Source organism: Pleurodeles waltl, chromosome 10, assembly GCF_031143425.1.
Source record: "Pleurodeles waltl isolate 20211129_DDA chromosome 10, aPleWal1.hap1.20221129, whole genome shotgun sequence".
Taxonomy (NCBI): Eukaryota; Metazoa; Chordata; class Amphibia; order Caudata; family Salamandridae; genus Pleurodeles; species Pleurodeles waltl.
The window spans coordinates 230,979,077-231,000,274 of NC_090449.1; the positions used below are offsets into that span (position 1 = coordinate 230,979,077).

Sequence of the window (21,198 nt, forward strand, 5' to 3'; positions counted from 1 at the left end):
TCGGCAAGACCAACTGGCTTTGCCAATGCTGGTTAATTGTTTGCAACATGTCACTTCCTGATCTTAGTGAACAATCACAACTTAAACCTTTTTTTTGCATATAAACATACACACATAAAGAATCCAAGACTACAGAATTATCACCCAGATTATCCCATACAAACAAGTTACTTACCTTCGGTGACAATTTTTCTTGTGGATACTAACCACAGATTCTTTATCTTTGGCATATCACATCCGCCAGACCAGACTAGATCCAGAAGGATTCTCCCAGAAATTATTCCAGTGTCATTTGACTTGACAGTAATTTTGTACCACCATGGATGAAGCAGAGCTGTACATAGGTACATCAGTTTGTCTTTATACTTTCTCACTCTCAGACATGGATAAATGTAAACAAACTGCAGGTGAATGTGTGCCAAAATCCAACCTGGGACTGTATTACACTATGCCGATGTCCACTACACAGAAAGAGGAAAAAGGGAGGGCCACGAGAATTCTGCTTGTGGATAATACTATCCACCAGGAATAGTGCAAGTAACTTATTACTCTGATGCATACTTTTAACATGCGAGCGCTCACCTTTTGAAAATATACTATACCAGTAATTTCCAATGACTGAGGAGTTGAGAAGTGGATTCAAACTAGGAAGACATGCAGGGACAAACAGGAAAAACGCCCTCTCTGCAGAACCGACTGTTAAGGAAGTAGTACTTATTAAACATATGCACTGGTGGCCATATTGCAGCCTGGCAGATGCAGAGGACTAGCATTCACCTTGCTGGTACAGTTGCAACAGGATCATGCCTAGTTAAATGGGCATGCATGCCTTCAGGGAGCCCTTTTCTGGCAAACCTGTAACACATCTATAGGAAGGACTATCCACTTCAACAGAGTTCACTTCTACATTGCTTTGCCTTTCTTGGTCCCAGCAAAATGTATAAAAGAGCTGGTCGCCCACACAGTGTCCCTTGTATGGTCAACTTAAAAGCTCAGGAGGGTGAAGCAGATGAAGCATCTCCTCTTTTGAAGGGAGCGGAGGAGCAAAGGACAAGAGCACCACCATTTTGAGCAGGAAAGGAGCCTGAGTCTTCAGCACAGAGCAGCGCAGATTGCACCAACAGTGTCTGCAGGTCACTCAAGTGGCACACACAAGTGAATGCATTGAGGCAAACTGTTTTTTATTGTTAGGAGCCATAGGGAGTAACTATGCATCAGCTCAAATCGTGTGACCAATAGGGACATGAAAGCAAAATTGAGATCTCTCTGTGCCCTGACAAAAGATTTCAAAAGAAACATGTAAATCAGAACTTTCAAATAGTGGATAATAATAAGTCGATTGAAAAGGGAAGGCTGGTGTGGCAAACAAAATAACAGACATTTCATATTTAACTGTGCCTACTGCAAGGCATTGCTGGGCAAGCAACAAAACAAAAAATACAACAAGACTGGCCTACAGAGAATAAGGATAATGGACACTACAATAGGCCACAAACTTCTCCCAGCCACCCAAGTAAATAAGTTTTGTTGAAGGCCATTTGATTGGAAGGATAACATCCACTGATTCAGATGGAAAATCAAACAAAATCAGCTTTCACCACTCACCTTCCACACATGAAGGTCTAGGTTGTGGAGATTCAGGTGTAGAAATTACCTTCTGCTGCTGACAGGAAGTGCTCCCGAAGAGGAAATTGGATCAAAGGGCAAATGTTCAGGATCGAGAGACGTGGGTAATGCACCATTCTGGCTCACTCTGGGGCTATCAAAAGGACTTGGAATGGATTGTACTAATTTTCATCAGAACTCAGGGGAACATAGGTAACAGTTGGAAAGCATACAGGCGACCTGTGTCCTCTCGCAACATGCCTACCAGTGACTCTCTTGGAGGGAACTCTAGTACCCAAAAGTTTTTATACAGTGCATTCACAGTGATGGTGAACGAATCTTGCACAGAAAGCCCCCACTAGTTCTAACTCTGCAAGGAGACACCACTCATGGTCCACCAGCTAACACCTGATCACCTAGTCCTCTCTGGCATGCAGGGATCCTGTCACATGATTTGCACCATAAAGATCTGCTATTGGTCTAACCATTTTCGAAGGCATATTGGCTTTCTGCCACAGGATTCAAGTGTCCACACCACCCTGCTTGTTGCAGTGCCACATGCCAACCATTTTATCCATGAGGACTTCAACCGACTCCTCTGATGGTTGGCAGGAAGGCTTTCAGGGACAGCCAGAACGCACAACGCTTCAAAAGACTGAAATGGAGCTGGTGCTCCGCTGCTGACCAGAAGACTTGTCGTTGCTTTGCATAGATGACAGCCCCTTCCACCTCACTCCAGTGGTGACACGTATGTCACAACCATGAAGAGGAGAGGGGATCCACGCTGCCGGTCGTCGTTGCAGTTAGTGCCTGCAGATGCAGGGGAGTGACTCCTTCACCACAAGAGAGATTCCTTCTTCTTTCTGGTGCAGGCTGAAGATGGGCTGTCCTGGGGATGCACGACCAGGGAAATGTTGCAGGTGCTGGAAGGAGCTGTGGATACAATGTTGCAGGAGGCATCTTGCTTCTTTGTTGGAACTTGACGGGGCCTGGAGCGTCCAGATGCAGTTTCTTCGGTCAGAGGACGAAGTGGAGGTTGCAGAGGAATCCTGCTGGAGTCTTGCAAACCAAATCTGAGGAGCCAAACAAGAGAGAGAGAGAGACCCTTAATAGCCCTGAAAAGGGGATTGCTCACCTAGCTGGGTGACCACCTATCAAGAGGAGGCTCTGACGTCACCTACCTGCACTTACCACTCAGATGATCCCAGAGTTCCCTGCCAACCTTGAATCCAAGATGGCAAAACCCAAGAATCCTCTGGAGGAGCTCTGAGCACCACCCCTGGGGTGGTGATGGACAGGGGAGAGGTCACTCCCCTTTCCTTTGTCCAGTTTCACGCCAGAGCAGGGACTGAGGCTCCATGAACCGGTGTTTATTTAAGGGGGGCACCAAATGTACCCTTCAAAGCATTACCAGTGGTCTGGGGAGGCTATCCCTCCAAAGCCTGTAACACCTATTTCCAAAGGGAGAGGGTGTAACAATCCTCTCCCAACCAAAATCCTTTGTTCTGCCTCCCTGGGCTTGAGCTGCTCAAGTAACAGGAGGGCTGAAACCTTTCTGTTAGGTGGCAGCAGCCTGGGCTGCCTGGAAAACCTCAGAAGGAAGTAATGGCAATCCTAGGGGGTCCTCTAATGAGCCCCCAGAGTGCATGGAATCATACAACCAATGCTTGCAAAAGCAGTGGGGTACAATTTCAACATGATTGATACCAAACATGCCTATGTTCCGAGTTACCATTATGTAGCTGGACATAGGTGTTGACCTATGTCCAGTACACGCGTAAAATGGCATCCCCGCACTCACAAAGTCTGTGAAAATGGGCCTGAAGTTTGTGGGGGCACCTCTGCTAGTGCAGGGGTGCCCTCACACACAGGTACTTTACATCCTGCCCTCTGAGCTAGAAGGCCTCCATAGGGGTGACTTATAAGTGACCTGGTGCAGTGCAAAGTGACAGTGAAAGGGTGCTTGCATCTCTTCACGCAGGCTGGAATGGCAGTCCTGCAGAACCCTTTGCTTGGGCTCCCTAGGGGTGGCAAAATATATGCTGCAGCCCATAGGGAACCCCTGGAAACCCAATGCCCTGAGTACCTAAGTACCACATACTAAGGACTTACAGTGTGTCACCAGTGTGCTAATTGTGGGATGAAATACAGAGTTTTGGGAGACAGCATAATCACTGGGGTCCTGGTTAGCTGGATCCCAGTGAACACAGTCAAACACACTCACATCAGGCAGAAAAATGGGGTAACCATACCAAGAAAGGGGGTACTTTCCTACACGGAGTTATCAGAAGTGCTGACCTGGAAGGCATTGGCATGGACCATGGGACTTTAATGGAAGCCTAGACCAGCATCAGTTTGGGTCCACAGGCAAGTTCCAAGGACTCAGTCATCATCGTGAGAGTGGCACTGGCTAAGTCTGACTGGAGACCCTGTGGCTCCATGGGGCTGGAAGGTGCTCCAGAGGGAGGCACAGTATCAGACAGATCAGCAGCATGGCCTCCTTAAAGTCGACTAATTGTTGCTGGGAATTTGGAACATGCCAAGACAAACTACCACAACAGATCAGGGCCTGAAGATGCTGGAAGTCAAGGGCCCTTCGAATGTCACCCTCACAACTTCTCACCTGATTTCACATGGTGGATTGTGGTTGAGTCCTGTTAAGCTTACTAACATTTATGATTTCAACTTACCTGAAGACATTAAGCAACAATGATAAGCCCCACAACTTGGTGTGGTACCAACACCACTGTTTTGAGCACAACCTTTTCTTATGCTCAACAATGTAAAGTTCAATCAATCAATCAGAACATTTGTAGAGCGTTCTACTCGCCCGCGAGGGTCTTGAGGCACGAGGGGGGAGGGGGAGCTGCTACTGCTCAGACATCCAGGTCTTGAGGTGTCTCCTGAAGGTCAGCAGGTCCTTGGTCTGCCGTAAGTGGATGGGGAGGGTGTTCCAGGTCTTGGCGGCGAGGTAGGAGAATGATCTGCCGCCACAGAAAGTTTCACATTCTGATCAGCTTTGGGTAGCTATGAGCACATTTCTCACACAACTTTGAGCCACTATCCAAGCCCAGGCACCAAAAAGACACATGCTTTGCAGGCTTGTAACTGCTGTCTGCTTCCTGCCTTTGTGACACGACTTGAATCCTGTCATTTTTTATGGAATCTTCCATGGCACAAAATCTAAATGTTTTTGGAGTCACATGACAATTTCCAAAGTTGGAAGCAGAGCTTTGGATCCTCACTGACGGGCGTGGAAAGAAAAACTTATGTTGTGATGCAGAGGTGACGCTAATATGCAACCCTACGCTGTCACTTGCGATGTGAGATCATAGTAGAGCCACACATCATCACTTGTTGACAGGCAGTGGTCCTCGCTGGGAGTGTTTTCCTGATCCCATCTGGCAGCTGGGATATTCCAAGGGTAAGGAATCTGTATTTAGAAGTATCCATCAGAAAACATTTTTTACCCCAAACGTGTATTCATACAGATTCCTGAACCCATCAGATACAGATCTGGTCGAGAAATAGGAGATGCTCATTTTCACCTGGCTAATACGCCTCCGCTTCACACTTACATGAACGCTGGTACAGCAGTGTGATTATGTTGCTGGCAAGCACATTTCCCAATAACTATTGTGCTTAATGGCAGTAGGGCAAGCATGCTTCTGCTATGTTTATACACAGTGAAAACATGCAGACCACATGGTGGTTCTGCATACGCACCTTAGAAACTTTTAAACAAGGTATTAGGGTTGCCCCAGTGGAGACTGACGGCTTTAAGCAATGCCGTAGGAAGCACATGTTAAAAAAAAATTAAAAACACCACCCAACATGTTTAAGCTATGTTTTACTTTAAATAACTCACCTGCAAATAGTGGCTTGGGGTCTCAAGTCATACATGCATAATTAGTAAAAATGAGACATGTGGTAGACAACTGGAAAGTCTCTATATAAAGTTAATAATTAAAAAGTGCTACTACTGAACGGGCTGAAGTAGCCATTCCATCTGCAAAGGCCAAGATTAGGAATAAAATCAATTTTTGTATGTTTTAGGAATATCCTAAAAAAGAGCTTTAGAGTACTTTGCTAGTTATTACCAATCTAATTACTTGATTCTTAAGAATTGACAGGGTTGTATATCAGAATACTGTGGTCAGAAAATATGCCTCAATTAAAAATGGTGTCCTAAATCTCATTTACAGAAATATCAATTTACTGGGACTAGATTTTCTATTGTAAACTGCAATGTGCAATTCTCAGACTTTTAGGTAACACACCAGCTTAGCAGCCCCATGAATGATTCTGCTAGGCTCCAACCTATAAAACCATAGAAATTCACCTGTTTGAGATATCTCAAGTAACTATAACTAGTGCTCCCGCAATACACAGTTTTTTCATCAAAAACGTTACTGCCAATATTACATTGATATTGTCAATGATGTTATCAAAGATGTCATGAGTGCTGTAATTTGTGTGGTAATTAGCAGTGCATGGCGAGGGTGCGAGCTATAGTTATCTTAGGTCATGATTTATAGTTACTTGAGATAACCAACAATAACAGGTGAATTTCCATGGTTTGGTATGCTTAAAATGTGAGCATAACTATAACGTCCCTCTAACCTTTGTTTTTTAAGTGAATTCCTATGATTGTTTTTAACGTAAAGTAATTTTTATTATTACACGTTAATCCAACCAGTGCTGCTCACAGCCATAGGCCGTGCGCAGAGGCTGGCCGCAAAGCCTGGGATGTGGGCCAGGCCCAGTGGCCACCCCCTATAACCATCCAACCTTGCGCCGCGCACGGCCAAAGGCAGCCAATTTCAGCAGCCAATGCGGCCCCCAACACCATGCTGTGCACAGCCTTTGGCCATCTGAAGCAGGACCTGGCCTCGGGTCTGCATGGCCTCCCTCTCCCAGATAATTTTGGCCTCAGTGACCCTCAGGGCCCACTACAATTCTATGAGGGGGGTGAACGCGCCCAAGCTCCCCAGGGACTCCATCCCCCAGAGCCTGGGATTTATATATTTATTTAATGGGGGACGGGGCTGTGTGGCACCCTCCGGGGGTGATCTCTGCCCGGGAGACTCCATCCCCCCCCCCAGGGCCTGGTCTTGGAAATTTTTATTCGGGGAAAGGGGAAGCTGTTTGACAGCTGGAACCGGAGTGTTTGCTGTGACTTGGTGGGAGCTGTCAAAGCTCCCTCCAAGTCAGAGTAAACAGCTTTGTCGGGCATTTACTTAGTTTAAAGCCCCAGGGAGGTGGGGGTCCCCTGGGCTGGGGGAGAGGGAGGGGTGACCCCCCTTGCATTTATTTAGCTTAAAGTACTGGGGAGGTGACAGTCCCCAGGGCTGTGGGCAGGCTGTGCACCCCTCTCCCCTGCATTCATTAGGTGATAGCCCTGGGGAGGGAGCAGTCACTGGCGCTGCAGGGGAGTGTGGAACGGGCTGCTCCCTGCACTCATTTAGTTTAAAGCCACAGGGAGCTGGCGGCCCAACCCCCACATTAAAAATGTAAATGCCTCCAGGACCTGGCCCACCCAGGGACTGCACTTAAACAAGTGCAGCTTATACTTTTTTTTCCCAGCAGATCTATGGATCAGCTGGTGTCTCCCACCGATTTGTGTTTTAAAAATGCTTTTTTGCTCTTGCGGGGGGTGGGGGAGTTCCTCTCTCGGACCTGAGCACCACAGCTAAGTGTTCAAGGAGTCCCTACCCTTATCTTTTTTTTCTGGACCTTGGCTGAAGCAGAGTTCCAACATGGCTGCCAACACTTCCTTGTTGAAGTATTGGCAGCCATCCAGATCTCAGAGTCTTTGCGTACCTATATATACACATTTGTTTTTACTTTCATTACTCCAAAACTACTGAAAGGATTTACACCAAATCACAAAAGGACCAAGAGCAACCTTTCTGCCAAATTTGGTGTAATACTGTCCATTGGTTAGCGCGCTATTCCTGTTCAAAATCTCATTTGAAAAATGCATGGGGGAAAAGTGTTTTCGGACCCCCACCTTTTTCTGGGCCCCCGCTTGACGGATCACCCCGAAACTACCCAGACAGATGCTGAAGTGAGGGTCGTATCTCTTTGGAAAAGTGTGTGAAGATTCATCAAACAGTGCCAACGTTATTAGAAAAATAAAAAAAATGTTTTTACTATGGACATTAGGTCCTAACTAGAACTATCTAGTGTTGACCACCACTAGGTAATATATATATATATATATATATATATATATATATATACACACACACACACACACACACACACACACACACACACACATATATAAACATACAAAATATGGTTTTGTATGAGTAAATTCAGAACCTAACTAGAACGTCCCTGTAACCTTTGTTTTTTTCAGTGAATTTCTATGTTTTTTTTTCTTAAATGTAAAGCAATTTTAATTACTATACGTTATTCCAACACTTGCCATGCACGTGTGAGTGGACGCATGAGTCTCTGAGTGCATGTAAGAGTGAATGAATTAGTGTATGAATGAATTGGGCTTTTCTTTCATACTTTTCCATATTAGCTAATATTGAGCATGGTGACGCAAAATTATTTTGAACCCCTAATTTGCAGCTATGATATTGCACCTAAAACACACCTCTATCATACCCCTGGCATCAGGGTATCTTCACCCTGACCCCCTGTGCCACTTTCAATTTGAATTTTCACCCTCAGGGAACGTGTCCCTTGAAATAAAATAGTGGCTGCAACTTTGTAGTCAGGTTGCGGGTCAGCCAATTGCAACGCTTATTTTCGTACGTGTATTTTAAAAAAAAATCACAAATTTCGCTAATTTTCGTGGCCAGAGATATACAAATTTATTTTCCCTTCAATATGTCAAATGCTACTGAACAGATTTACACCAAATAAATGAAAGCATAATCTGCGTACTGTCAGCTAGCTTCCTGCCAAATTCCGTCCAGTGGTTCGGCCTGTAGTTGTGTCTAAAGAATCCTATAGAAATTATCATGGGAACGCAACCTTTTATGAGCCCCCTTTTTCTCAGCCCCCGGCTTAACGGATCACCCCGAAACTTTCCATGCGCCTCAAGAATCACAGCAACACTTTTGGAAAATATTGTGAAGATTCTTCAAACGGTGCCAACATAATGGTAACAACAACAATGGAAGACATTTTAAGGCCTGCCATGTGATAGACGAATGCTAATATTTTGTTAACACTGTCAAAGGAATGATTTGATGTTATATGTCACATGCAAGTAATGGTTATTTTTATATATTTTTAGATTTAGCGTATGTAAGTACACAATCTAGATGTAGTTTTTCTGGTAGCATAACTGTGTTTATGTAATTAGTGAATACATGTACAGTAGTTATATATTTGATTATATTTTATTAGCAGCCCTAAGAAAGCAGCATAGCTGCAGGACACGTAATGGTTGTACACAATTATGGCTATCGATGAAAATGTGCGAGGTCAGAGATTCCATTGAAAGAACTGTTTTCTTAATAATCTTGGCACCCTTAGACAAATGAACACAAACCTTCCACAATTAGGTTCATCTGATTTGGTTTCAGCATGATAAGTTTTCTGCAGATCCGTCGTGGCAGGGATGAGGGGTCAAAAAGTGACTTCTCCCCATTTTCAACTCCAATACAATTCTTTTATCTCCTCTGCAGAAAAAAACAGCCAAAAGAAACTACACTAAACTTGGCACGAATTTGCAGTTTTATTCTCGGAAGTGCCTTTGCTTGATTTAGTGTAAATTCATTCAGTGGTTTTCGAGAAATTATGGTTACAAATATTTGAGGTGGACAGAGTTATCTGGGATAATAATCCACAAAGGTTCACAAAATCATCCGCTGACCCAAATAAAAAAAAAATCTGATTGGATGGGTTGTTTTTTTCTAACATGCATTTCGGATCTGCAGACCAGAAGCTCGCTGACTGCAAAAATGAAAGTTCTGTTGCCTCTATCATTACAACACAAAGCAAGGTGCAAAAGAGGTCTAAGGACGCATCCTATGCCCCCTTGGCTCAGGACGGGGGTCCAATGGAACCCTTCTTAAGCTAAACAAATAAATGCCAAAATGACCTCACAAATATAAAACTGATGAGTAACAACTCAAAAAGCACAAGATCAATACATAACAGATACTCAAAAAAATAAATAACTTTATATTAATTGAAATCTCATTAGCAATGTTAATTCTAATGTGATAAGTAATCTGACATCTAACATTGTCTTTATATTTTGCAATTGCATTTGTCAGATCTATGGTTAGGAATTCAGCACTGCAGTTTAGACTTGCACGGCTGTTGTGTGAGAGGATGACTGCGGAGCAAATTACAACTTGAGAATTTCAATGTTTTTTGGCTTTAATTACATATTCATAGCTGTATATTACCTGTGATTTTTTTTAAGCGAAATTTGTTTTTTTAAACATACCAAATCAAACCATAACTTCCCATTAACTTTGGTTTACATGTAGGGCAGTGCGAGTTACAAAGTGTGATAGGTGTGTTGATAACCATAAATGGTGAATTGTAGTAGCTTTTTAGCTTTGTAAGTTTGAGCTAGAATCATAATTTAGTTCTTAATTTGATTTATTTATGTGTGTGTATATGGAAAATGTCACTTACCCAGTGTACATCTGTTCGTGGCATGAGACGCTGCAGATTCACATGCTGTGCATTAACTTGCCATCTAGTGTTGGGCTCGGAGTGTTACAAGTTGTTTTTCTTCAAAGAAGTCTTTTCAAGTCACGAGACCGAGGGACTCCTCCCTTTCAGCTCCATTGCGCATGGGCGTCGACTCCATCTTAGATTGTTTTCCCCGCCGAGGGTGAGGTAGGAGTTGTGTATATAGTAAAGGTGCCCATGTAATGGAGTGAGTATGTATGTACATAGTGTGTATAAAAAAATTGTATATATCTACAAATTTACAAATGTACAAGTGTACAAGTTTCATCAACTTATAACGGCTACAGGCTCCGGGGGAGGCGGGAGGGCGCAGGTGAATCTGCAGCGTCTCATGCCACGAACAGATGTACACTGGGTAAGTGACATTTTCCGTTCGATGTGATGTGTAGCTGCAGATACACATGCTGTGCATAGACTATTAAGCAGTTATCTCCCCAAAAGCGGTGGCTTAGCCTGTAGGAGTTGAAGTTGTTTGAAATAATGTTCGTAATACAGCCTGTCCTACTGTGGCTTGTTGTGTTGTTAACACATCTACACAGTAATGTTTTGTGAATGTATGAGGCGTAGACCATGTGGCTGCCTTACAGATTACTGTCATGGGTATATTTCCTAGAAAGGCCATTGTGGCGCCTTTCTTCCTAGTGGAGTGCGCTTTTTGCGTAATAGGTAGATCTCTTTGCTTTAATATAGCAGGTCTGAATACATTTCACTATCCATCTGGCAATGCCTTGTTTGGATATTGGATTTCCTGCATGAGGTTTTTGGAAGGCTACAAACAATTGTTTTGTTTTGCGAAATTGTTTTCTTCTATCAATGTAATACATTAGTACTCTTTTAATGTCTAACGTATGTAAGGCTCTTTCAGCTACTGAGTCTGGTTGTGGAAAAAAGACTGGGAGTTCTACTGTTTGGTTTAGGTGGAACGGTGATATAACTTTTGGTAAGAATTTGGGATTTGTACGGAGAACCACTTTATGTTTATTTGTATAAAGGGTTCTTGTATAGTAAATGCTTGTATTTCACTTACTCTTCTAAGAGATGTGATAGTTATTAGGAAGGCTACTTTCCAGGTTAAGTACTGTATCTCACAGGAGTGCATGGGTTCAAATGGTGGCCCCATGAGTCGTGTCAATACAATATTGAGGTTCCACGAGGGGACTGGTGGTGTTCTCGGGGGTATGATTCTTTTTAAACCCTCCATGAATGCTTTGATGACTGGGATTCTAAAAAGTGATGTAGAATGTGTCATCTGCAGATAGGCAGATATTGCTGTGAGATGTATTTTGATAGAAGAAAATGCCAGTTTAGATTTTTGTAAGTGTAATAAATAGCTTACAATGTTTTTTGCGGAAGCATGTAGTGGTTGAATTTGATTATTATGGCAGTAATAAACAAATCTTTTCCATTTGTTTGCGTAACAATGTCTTGTAGTAGGTTTTCTATCTTACTTAATGACCTCCATACATTCTTGTGTAAGGTCTAAATGTCCAAATTCTAAGACTTCAGGAGCCAGATTGCTAGACTAAGCGATGCTGATTTCGGTGTCTGATGTGCTGTTTGGGTTGAGTTAACAGATCTGGTCTGTTTGGTAGTTTTATATGAGGTACTACTGACAGGTCCAGTAGTGTTGTGTACCACGGTTGGAGAGCCCAGGTTGGTGCTATTAGTATTAGTTTGAGTCTGTTTTGACTCAATTTGTTTACCAGATAAGGAAGGAGTGGGAGAGGGGGAAAAGCGTAAGCAAATATCCCTGACCAACTCATCCATAACGCATTGCCCTTGGACTGAGGGTGTGGATACCTGGACGCAAAGTCTTGTCATTTTGCGTTTTCTTTTGTTGCAAATAGGTCTATTTCTGGTGTTCCCCAGGATAGAAAGTAGTTTTGTAGTACCTGGGGATGAATCTTCCATTCGTGTGTTTGTTGGTGATCTCGACTGAGATTGTCGGCTAACTGGTTTTGGATCCCTGGGATATACTGTGCTATTAGGCGAATGTGGTTGTGTATAGCCCAATGCCAAATCTTTTGTGCTAAGAGATACAGTTGTGATGAGTGTGTGCCTCCTTGTTTGTTTAGGTAATACATTGTTGTCATGTTGTCTGTTTTGAGAAGAATGTGTTTGTGGACCATCAGTGGTTGAAATGCTTTCAATGCTAGAAACACTGCTAATAGTTCTAACTGATTTATGTGCAGTTGTTTTTGGTGAACGTCCCATTGTCCCTGTATACTGTGCTGGTTGAGGTGTGCCCCCCACCCCATCATGAAAGCATCTGTTGTGATCACAAATTGTGGCACTGGGTCTTGGAATGGCCGCCCTTGGTTTAAATTTATAGGATTCCACCATTGAAGCGAGAAGTGTGTCTGGCGGTCTATCAACACTAGATCTTGAAGTTGACCCTGTGCTTGTGTCCATTGTGTTGCTAGGGACTGTTGTAAGGGCCGCATGTGTAGTCTTGCGTTTGGGACAATGGCTATGCATGAAGACATCATGCCTAGGAGTTTCATTACAAACCTCACTTGATAGTGTTGGTTTGGGTACATGTTTAAAATTACATTTTGGAAGGCTTGTATCCTTTGTGGACTTGGAGTGGCAATCCCCTTTTGTGTGTTGATTGTTGCTCCTAAGTATTGTTGTATTTGGCACGGTTGTAGATGTGACTTCTGGTAGTTTAGGGAGAACCCTAGTTTGTGTAGTGTTTCTATGACTTATTGTGTGTGTAGAAGACACTGTTGCTGAGTGCTGTTTTTTATTAACCAGTCATCTAAGTAAGGGAATACGTGCATATGCTGTCTCCTGATGTGAGCAGCTACTACTGCAAGGCATTTTGTGAATACCCTTGGGACTGTTGTTATGCCGAATGGTAATACTTTGAACTGGTAATGCACGCCTTGGATTACAAACCTTAAGTATTTCCTGTGTGAAGGATGTATGGTTATGTGGAAATAAGCATCCTTGAGATCTAATGTTGACATGTAGTCCTGTTGTTTGAGCAAGGGAATCACGCCTTGAAGTGTCACCATGTGAAAATGATCTGATTTGATGTAAAGATTCAGTGTTCTGAGGTCTAATATGGGTCTCAGTGTTTTGTCCTTTTTTAGAATTAGAAAATACAGGGAGTAGGCACCTGTTCCTTTTTGATGGTTGGGTACTAGTTCTATTGCTTCTTTTTGTAACAATGCTTAGACTTCTAGTTGTAACAGGTCTAAGTGTTGTTTGGACATATGTGGTCTTGGAGGCACATCTGGTGGCAATTGTAGGAATTCTATGCAATAACCATGTTGGATAATGGTTAGGACCCATGCGTCTGTTGTTATGTGTTCCCATTTGTGGTAAGTCTCCCCCCCCACTGGTGTTGTGTGGTAGGGGTTTGTGACATTGAAGTCACTGTTTGGTTTGTGGGGTTTTTGGGCTCTGGAATTTCCCTCTTGCTTTAGGGAACTATCCACCTCTATATTGTCCCCGAAACCCTCCTCTTTGATACTGGCCTTGATATGTGGGTCTGACTTGCGAGGTGGAAGGCTCTGTGGTTAGGGCACGAAACCCCCCTCTAAAGTGCAGCTTCCTAAAAGTGCCTCTGCTCTGTGGGGAGTAGAGGGCGCCCACGGCTTTGGCCGTGTCAATGTCTTTTTTCAGTTTTTCTATTGCCGTATCCACCGCCGGCCCAAACAATTGTTGTTCGTTGAAAGGCATATTCAGCACAGCCTGCTGGATTTCTGGCTTAAATCCGGAGGTCCGTAACCATGCGTGTCTACGAATGGTTACTGCCGTGTTCACTGTCCTTGCCGCTGTGTCTGCTGAGTCCATAGCTGACCTTATTTGGTTGTTAGAGATAGTTTGGCCCTCCTCAACAACCTTTCGGGCACGTTTCTGGAACTCTTTGGGAAGGTGTTGAATGAGATGTTGCATTTCATCCCAATGTGCCCTGTCATATCGAGCCAGTAGAGCTTGAGAATTGACAATCCGCTATTGATTGGCTGTCTGTGCTGCCACCCTCTTGCCTTTCTGACTTTCCTTGTTGGGCGGTGGTGCGTCTCCTGAGGTTTGGGAGTTTGCCCTTTTCCGGGCTGATCCCACTACCACCGAATCAGGAGTTAATTGTTGTGTGATATACACAGGGTCAGTAGGGGGAGGTTTATATTTCTTCTCCACCCTAGGTGTGATGGCTCTGCCTTTTACTGGGTCCTGAAACACTTGTTTGGCGTGTTTTAACATGCCTGGCAGCATTGGCAAGCTTTGGTATTGGCTGTGAGTAGATGACAGGGTGTTGAACAAAAAGTCATCCTCTATGGGCTCTGCATGCATTGCTACATTATGGAATGTAGTTGCCCTTGAAACCACTTGCATGTATGCAGTGCTGTCCTCAGGTGGTGATGGCCTTGCCGGGTAGCAATCAGGACTATTGTCGGAGACCGGTGCATCATACAAATCCCATGCATCCGGGTCATCTTGGGTCATCCCCGTGTGTGTCGGTGACTGCATCATCGGGGGTGTTGCTACCGGGGACAGATGTGGCAAATGTAATGGTGATTGCTGTGGCGAGAACCGTGGTGGTGTCTTTTCTTTAGCCACTTTCGCTTTTGGCTGCATTTCAGTTTCTTGGAATGCGAGCTTGCGCTTCATCTTTATTGGAGGAAGAGTTTGGATTCTCCCTGTGTCTTTTTGTATATGCAACCTCCTCTGGGTATGGTCTGGCTCTCCCATGCCCAGTTCTTGTTCAAATCTGTGCCCTTGTAATTGAGTTGAAAGGCCTTGTTCTTCTGTATAGGAGCCTGTTTTCGGCTCCTAGGCCGCATGTTTCGGCACCAAAGTTTTTTCGACAGTCTTTTTCGGCTCCGAGGAGACCTTCTTGACTTTCGGGGTGCCGAACTCTTTGTGTCGAGTTTGTTCGGAGCTGGTATCTCGACCGGAGTCGGATGTCTTCGGCTGCTGGGAGGCCTTTTTCGGTGCCGATGTTTGGTCACCGTGTTTTCGGGTTAAGCCATGGCCTGTTGGCGGTGGCGTCCCCTTGGCCTTCATTATTTTTTAGTGAGTTTTTGCTGGTTTACTCACGGTTTGCTGCGTCTTCGGCTGCTCACTCTCAGACTCGTCCGAGTCCGAATCTCGAATGGAGAATCTCTCCTCTTCTTCGACGTCGAGGTGCCCGGCCGGTGTCGACGCCATCTGGGGTCTTCGAGCTCTTCGATTTTGCAGTGTTTTTTTGGATCGACATGCCCGACAGGCCTCGCAAGTATCCTCTTTGTGTTCAGGAGACAAACACAGATTACAGACCAAGTGTTGGTCTGCATAAGGATACTTTGCGTGGCAGTTGGGGCAGAAGCGGAAGGGGGTCCGGTCCATGAGGTTTGAAGATGGACGCGGTCGGGCCGACCAGGCCCCGCTGAGGAGTGGAAGCCCCGAAGGGCCGCCAGAGCGCTTCTTTCTTCGGTGCCGATGTGCTAGTACTAACCCGGTACCGAGCTCAAACAATACCGTCTAATTTTCCGATAACTAACTAACTTTTCCAAACCGAAATACGTAGCGAAGAGGAACACGTCCGAACTCAATGGCGGAAAGAAAACAATCTAAGGTGGAGTTGACGCCCATGCGCAATGGAGCCGAAAGGGAGGAGTCCCTCGGTCTCGTGACTCAAAAAGACTTCTTCGAAGAAAAACAACTTGTAACACTCCGAGCCCAACACTAGATGGCAGGATAATGCACAGCATGTATATCTGCAGCTACACATGCCATCGAACATACATATATATATATATATATATATATATATGTACATACTTTAAAAACCAAATGTTACACGGACGTTATAGTTAGGCTCACATTTGAAACATGCCAAACCATAGCAATTCACTTGGTATAGTTATCTCAAGTAACTATAACTCGTGCCCTAAGGTAACTATAACTTGCGCCCCCACCATACACAGTTTTTTCCTAAAAATTGTTACTGTAAATATTAAATTGATATTCTCAAGTCTGTTATCAAAGGAGACATGGGTGACATAATTTGTTGGGCAATTAGCAGTGCATGGCGAGGGCGCGCCTCCGCTGTCCCTACATATTTATGTATTTCATTTTTTAATTTTTTTTTACAAAATGCCCTTTACAGGCTATGTCGCACGGCAGGTGAAGCCTTAAGGCTTCCCTCGCAGTGCCATTGCTTCAGAAAGCATGGAGCTGCTTTAACAGCAGCTCCCTATTTGCTGAAGCATTTCATCTCTCGTCCCTGAACGCTTTGGTGATCCCGGGGCTAAAGGAGGTCTGAAAGAGACTCCCTGTAATCCTTTTTATGTATGCCCTAGGGAGGACTTCCCACAAATCAATAAAATGAAGGCTTGGGAGGTGGTGGTCCCTGGGACTGTGGGGGAGGCCGACAGGCCTCCCCACACAATTGAAGCATTCTGCCCTGGGGGTGGTGGTACCCAGGGTGCGGGGAGGCCACAGGCTGGCCCCCCACATAAATCACATTGATCACCCCGGGGAGGTGGTGGTCTCCGGGGCAGCACCTCACTCCAGTCATAAATAAAAAGCTTTTTAGCCCTGAGGGGTGGGGGTCGTCCTTTTGGGACCCCACCACCAGAGCTAAGGGTCAGGGTGTTCATACCCTGGCCCCTTTTCATCATTTTTTTACTTTTTTTCTGTGACTCAACTGAAGCAGAGTCCCAATACGGCTGGCAACATTTCAACGGCTTCTGTTGTTGAAGTGTTGTCGGCCAATCAGAATCTCAGCACAAGATCGGGAGGGGTTGCAAATTCTTCACGTCCTTATATATGCACATTTGTTTCTCCCTTAATTTCTCAAAAACGACTAAACGGAATTACACCAAAACAAAAAAAGGTTGCTTTCTTGACCAGGACCTACCTTTCTGCAAATTTGGTGTAATTCCGTTCAGTAGTTTCAGCGCTATTGCTATTCAAAATCCGTATGAAATAATGAATGAGGAAAACATGTATTGGGCTCTTTTTCTAGGCACCACTGGACGGATCCCCCAAAACATTTCAGACAGCAGCTGACATGACTGGCAAAAATGTTTGGAAAGTTTTGTGAAGATTCGTCAAGCAGATCCAAAGATATAGGCAAATAAAAAATAAAAAACACTTTTTATATAGAACCTAGGTCCTTACTATAATCACCTAGTGGTGACCGCCACTAGGATATATATATATATATATATATATATATATATATATATATATATATATATATACACACACACACAAACACACACACACATATGTAAACACACAGTGGTGTGTCATGGGTGGCATAATGGGTGTTCACGTTAGCAGTGCTCTGGAGGAAAAGTTGTGGTTGGGCATCTCACCACAAATAGTCTTCTATGGTTTGGATAACAGCCATAGTCTCCTCTCAGTTGTAGTTTGAAAAATGAGTGTTTTTTTATGAATAAAGTTGGTTATATACTGATGTTAGCAGAGTTACCGAAGCACAATAGTCTTTCGGAGCTGTCTCTCCGTTTCCAAAGTTAAAGAGTTTTTCAGTTAAAAACAGACGTTTCTGTTTCTCACTTGATTCCCATTTTGACGGTGTTATTTTACTTAGTGAAATTACGGCGTGCTGATTCAGTGTGGTGTTAAAATATTCACATGGAATACATCAATTCTACTAGATATTACGTTATACTGCTGCAATTGTACTTGCTTTGTCATAGTGGAGTTTTGGTAACAATTCTCCTTAAATGGAAGGAGCGTGTGTGGCATTAGGGTATACCTCTTACCTCAGGTGAATACATTTAGTGCAACCGTTTATTTTGATAACACAATACTGAACATGGAGCTCGTGGAGTCACCGAACCCACTTCTGTGGGGTTATCCTTTTTATATTTCTTAGGTAAATGATTGCTCTGAATAGCTGCGAGTAATATCTATAGCCCCTTAATAAAAACAACAATTCCAACAGAACACAACAAACTAAAAAACATCGAAACTTTTCACGGTTTTCCTCTTTTCACAGACAGTTACAAGGTGGCGTATGCTGAGAGAAAACGTCCTTACTGGGTAAACTTTATGGTTGTATCCACAAGGTATACATTTGTCATTAGAACATGACGTTATCCGAGTCCACAGCGAAACCAAGAGAACGCCAATGCTGATCAATCGCATAAAGACACACCTATGGATGAAAAGGAGATTACATATTATTTACACACTAATAAATATGCTACATGATACTTAAATAGTTACTGTAAGCTGGACAGCATTCGGTTTTCATTTCTTTATATAATAGTCATTTATTGTGTAGTTAATTAAAACGAGTGCAATATCAGTAACAGTAAACATTTAAAATTAAAATAAAACTGTCATTGTCCCCTTTATTTCATACTAAAAATAAGCAGAAACACTAAGACATACCGGTCAGATATTCGGTTTAATAATTGGTTTAAGGGGTCTTTACTTTCTACTTTATCACTTTAGTCAGGCACTGGACCAACTGCCTGTCCTTAGTGTTAAAACATTCTTCTACTGCAGTAGCACAGGTTCTAATCCCTAGACATGGCAGGCTAGAAGCAGTAGGTATTTTCTTTCTATGTGAAGAGTAAGGCAGCGACAAAGGATAAGGGTCATATTTTACTCACACTTAGCACAGAATTCACAAGCATCTGAAGATCTTTGATTTGTTTCCAATGTTGGGATATCCTTCCAATATCTAACTGTCCAAAAAGAAGTCTAGCATAACATTTTTTCAATTTCATTGAAGAGCTTTCTACCAAATAGGGCTGCAACATGTTTTGACCATAAGAAGATAATACCTCATAGTGTTTCAGCAGACAACAGGATTTTGAATGTTTCAAAGGAAAGAGCAAACATTTGAATACTTAGGCTATAATAAAAGTGCTGCCACGAAAAATTAGCCAGCCAAGCCTCATGCATAGTTAAGTTATTTAGCGCTACATGGAGCTTGACTAAAAAGTCAAATTCTACAGAGCGGCCATGTTCATCCTGTGGAACCACAACAGAATCAGTGGCACAAGTCCTTTTTTTCTGGCCAGCGTACAAGAGGGCCAGGGGAAAGTTGATTATTCCTGTCTGTCGGATTTTAGGATGCAAACAGCACTTGGTAGCTTACAGAATTTTACAAACTGATACAAGGCAGCACAGTATTTGCTGTCTAAAGGCACCTTTGCTCTACGAGGCCAATTAGGCAAAAAAAACAGACCACCACTAACCAACTCAGATGATACTGATATCGTGTAAACTCTGGTTAATCCCCCATTTTTAATATCTATGCACTTTACTTTGTCGGGGAGCTCAGTATTCAATTTATTTTTATTGCTATGGTAACGTGATCCAACCGATTTACTTTTTCTATCTAGCTAGCACTGCACTTTATGAGTGTTAGAAGAACTCTGCATTCGGCTCTAGTTTGCACACTTTCTTACAAAATTTAAGAACCCAGACTATGGTTCAACCCGGCTTGGCTGGGGGATTAAATGTATTGCACACCGAAATGTTTTACCCGTTCTCCCTTCTTTTACTCATGCTTTTTAATCTTTCAACATTGATTCATTTTAGTTAACATATCGTATCGGATATTTTACAACAACTGCCTTAAGGCTATTAACCCTGCCTGTTTGTAACTGTAATTTATTGGCATCTTGACTAAATAAAGATTCTGATTGATTAATTAGTCAAATATACTTTTTGAAGTCTCACTTTTAAGATAGAGCCAGAGAAAAGATTTTCATGACCTGGTTTTGCATTCATTCATTTATAAGTTACTCTCAATTGCATCAAGCCAAATATTTGAGGAGTTTGAAATATTTCCCAGGCATTATTAAGCAGTCATAAATTTAATTTGAATAGTCTCCAACAGTGGTTTAAATGATGGGCCAGTCAAATTATTGGACATAGCAGGTCATATTCTGTCACAACAATAGAGCTAAAGGCTCAGTTGCCAGTGCGAACAGGAGCAGCAACATGGGACATCCCTGCCTGGTTCCCCTGCCATCCATCCCTCTACGGAAAGCTGACCACCCACTCTTCAATCAATCAATCAATCATAGTATTTATAAAGCGCGCTATGTACCCGTTAGGGTTTCGAGGCGCTGAGGTGGGGGGGGGGGGGGGTGGAGAGGCTGTTTAGCGGTCGAAGAGCCAGGTCTTGAGGAGCTTCGGGGATGCCCGGAAGCATTCAGTGGAGGGCCCGGGGTTGAGGGCGCGGAGCTCTTCGGCCGAGAAGTGGGCGCGGGAGGCGGGAGGGAGCGGCAAATGGGGGGCGCGAGGGGGGCGGGGCCGCAGGGAAGCAGCGGCTGGGGTCGAGGAGCGCACAAGGGGCGAAAGGCACAGAAATCGGGCAAAAACAGTCACAAATGCAGGAAAAAACACAATATGGACACAATACTGGGATTAAATACGATCGGGGAGACAGCAATCAGGGGGGCACAATGGGGCAAAAAGCGCCAGCGGCGAGGCGCAGAAAAGCGGAAAAAAGCTGAAAAACAAACTTACGGGACGGCGGAAGCGGCACTCGGGTCAAGTGAGCCCACTAGCCACCAGGGATGAGGCGCAGGAGGATGCCTGCGGGTGGAGGAGGGCCTCGAACACGCAGACGGCAGCGTGGTCGTGGGGCAGAGGCAGAAGGCAGCAGGTTGGTGCTGCGGTCGTGAGGGGCGAGTTCAGGACCTGAACCAGGTCCGAACTCGCTCACTGGCGACGCGCAGCGCCAGCCATTAAGAAGGGAGGGGGGAGGGAGGAGCAGCTGGGAGGCGGGAGGGAGCGGCAAATGGGGGCGCGAGGGGGGCGGGCCGCAGGGAAGCAGCGGCTGGGGTCGAGGAGCGCACAAGGGGCGAAAGGCACAGAAATCGGGCAAAAACAGTCACAAATGCAGGAAAAAACACAATATGGACACAATACTGGGATTAAATACGATCGGGGAGACAGCAATCAGGGGGGCACAATGGGGCA

At 44.1% G+C, this 21,198-nt stretch overlaps 1 protein-coding gene across 1 annotated transcript in view; it reads right to left on the reverse strand.

Moving 5' to 3' along the window:
- TMC7 (transmembrane channel like 7) overlaps positions 1-21,198 on the reverse strand; it is a 304,277-nt gene that overhangs the window by 94,520 nt on the left and 188,559 nt on the right. The window contains exon 10 of the mRNA XM_069210233.1: positions 18,289-18,406. Within this exon, the coding sequence (XP_069066334.1) occupies positions 18,289-18,406 (118 nt within the window). The remainder of the gene's footprint in view (positions 1-18,288; positions 18,407-21,198) is intronic.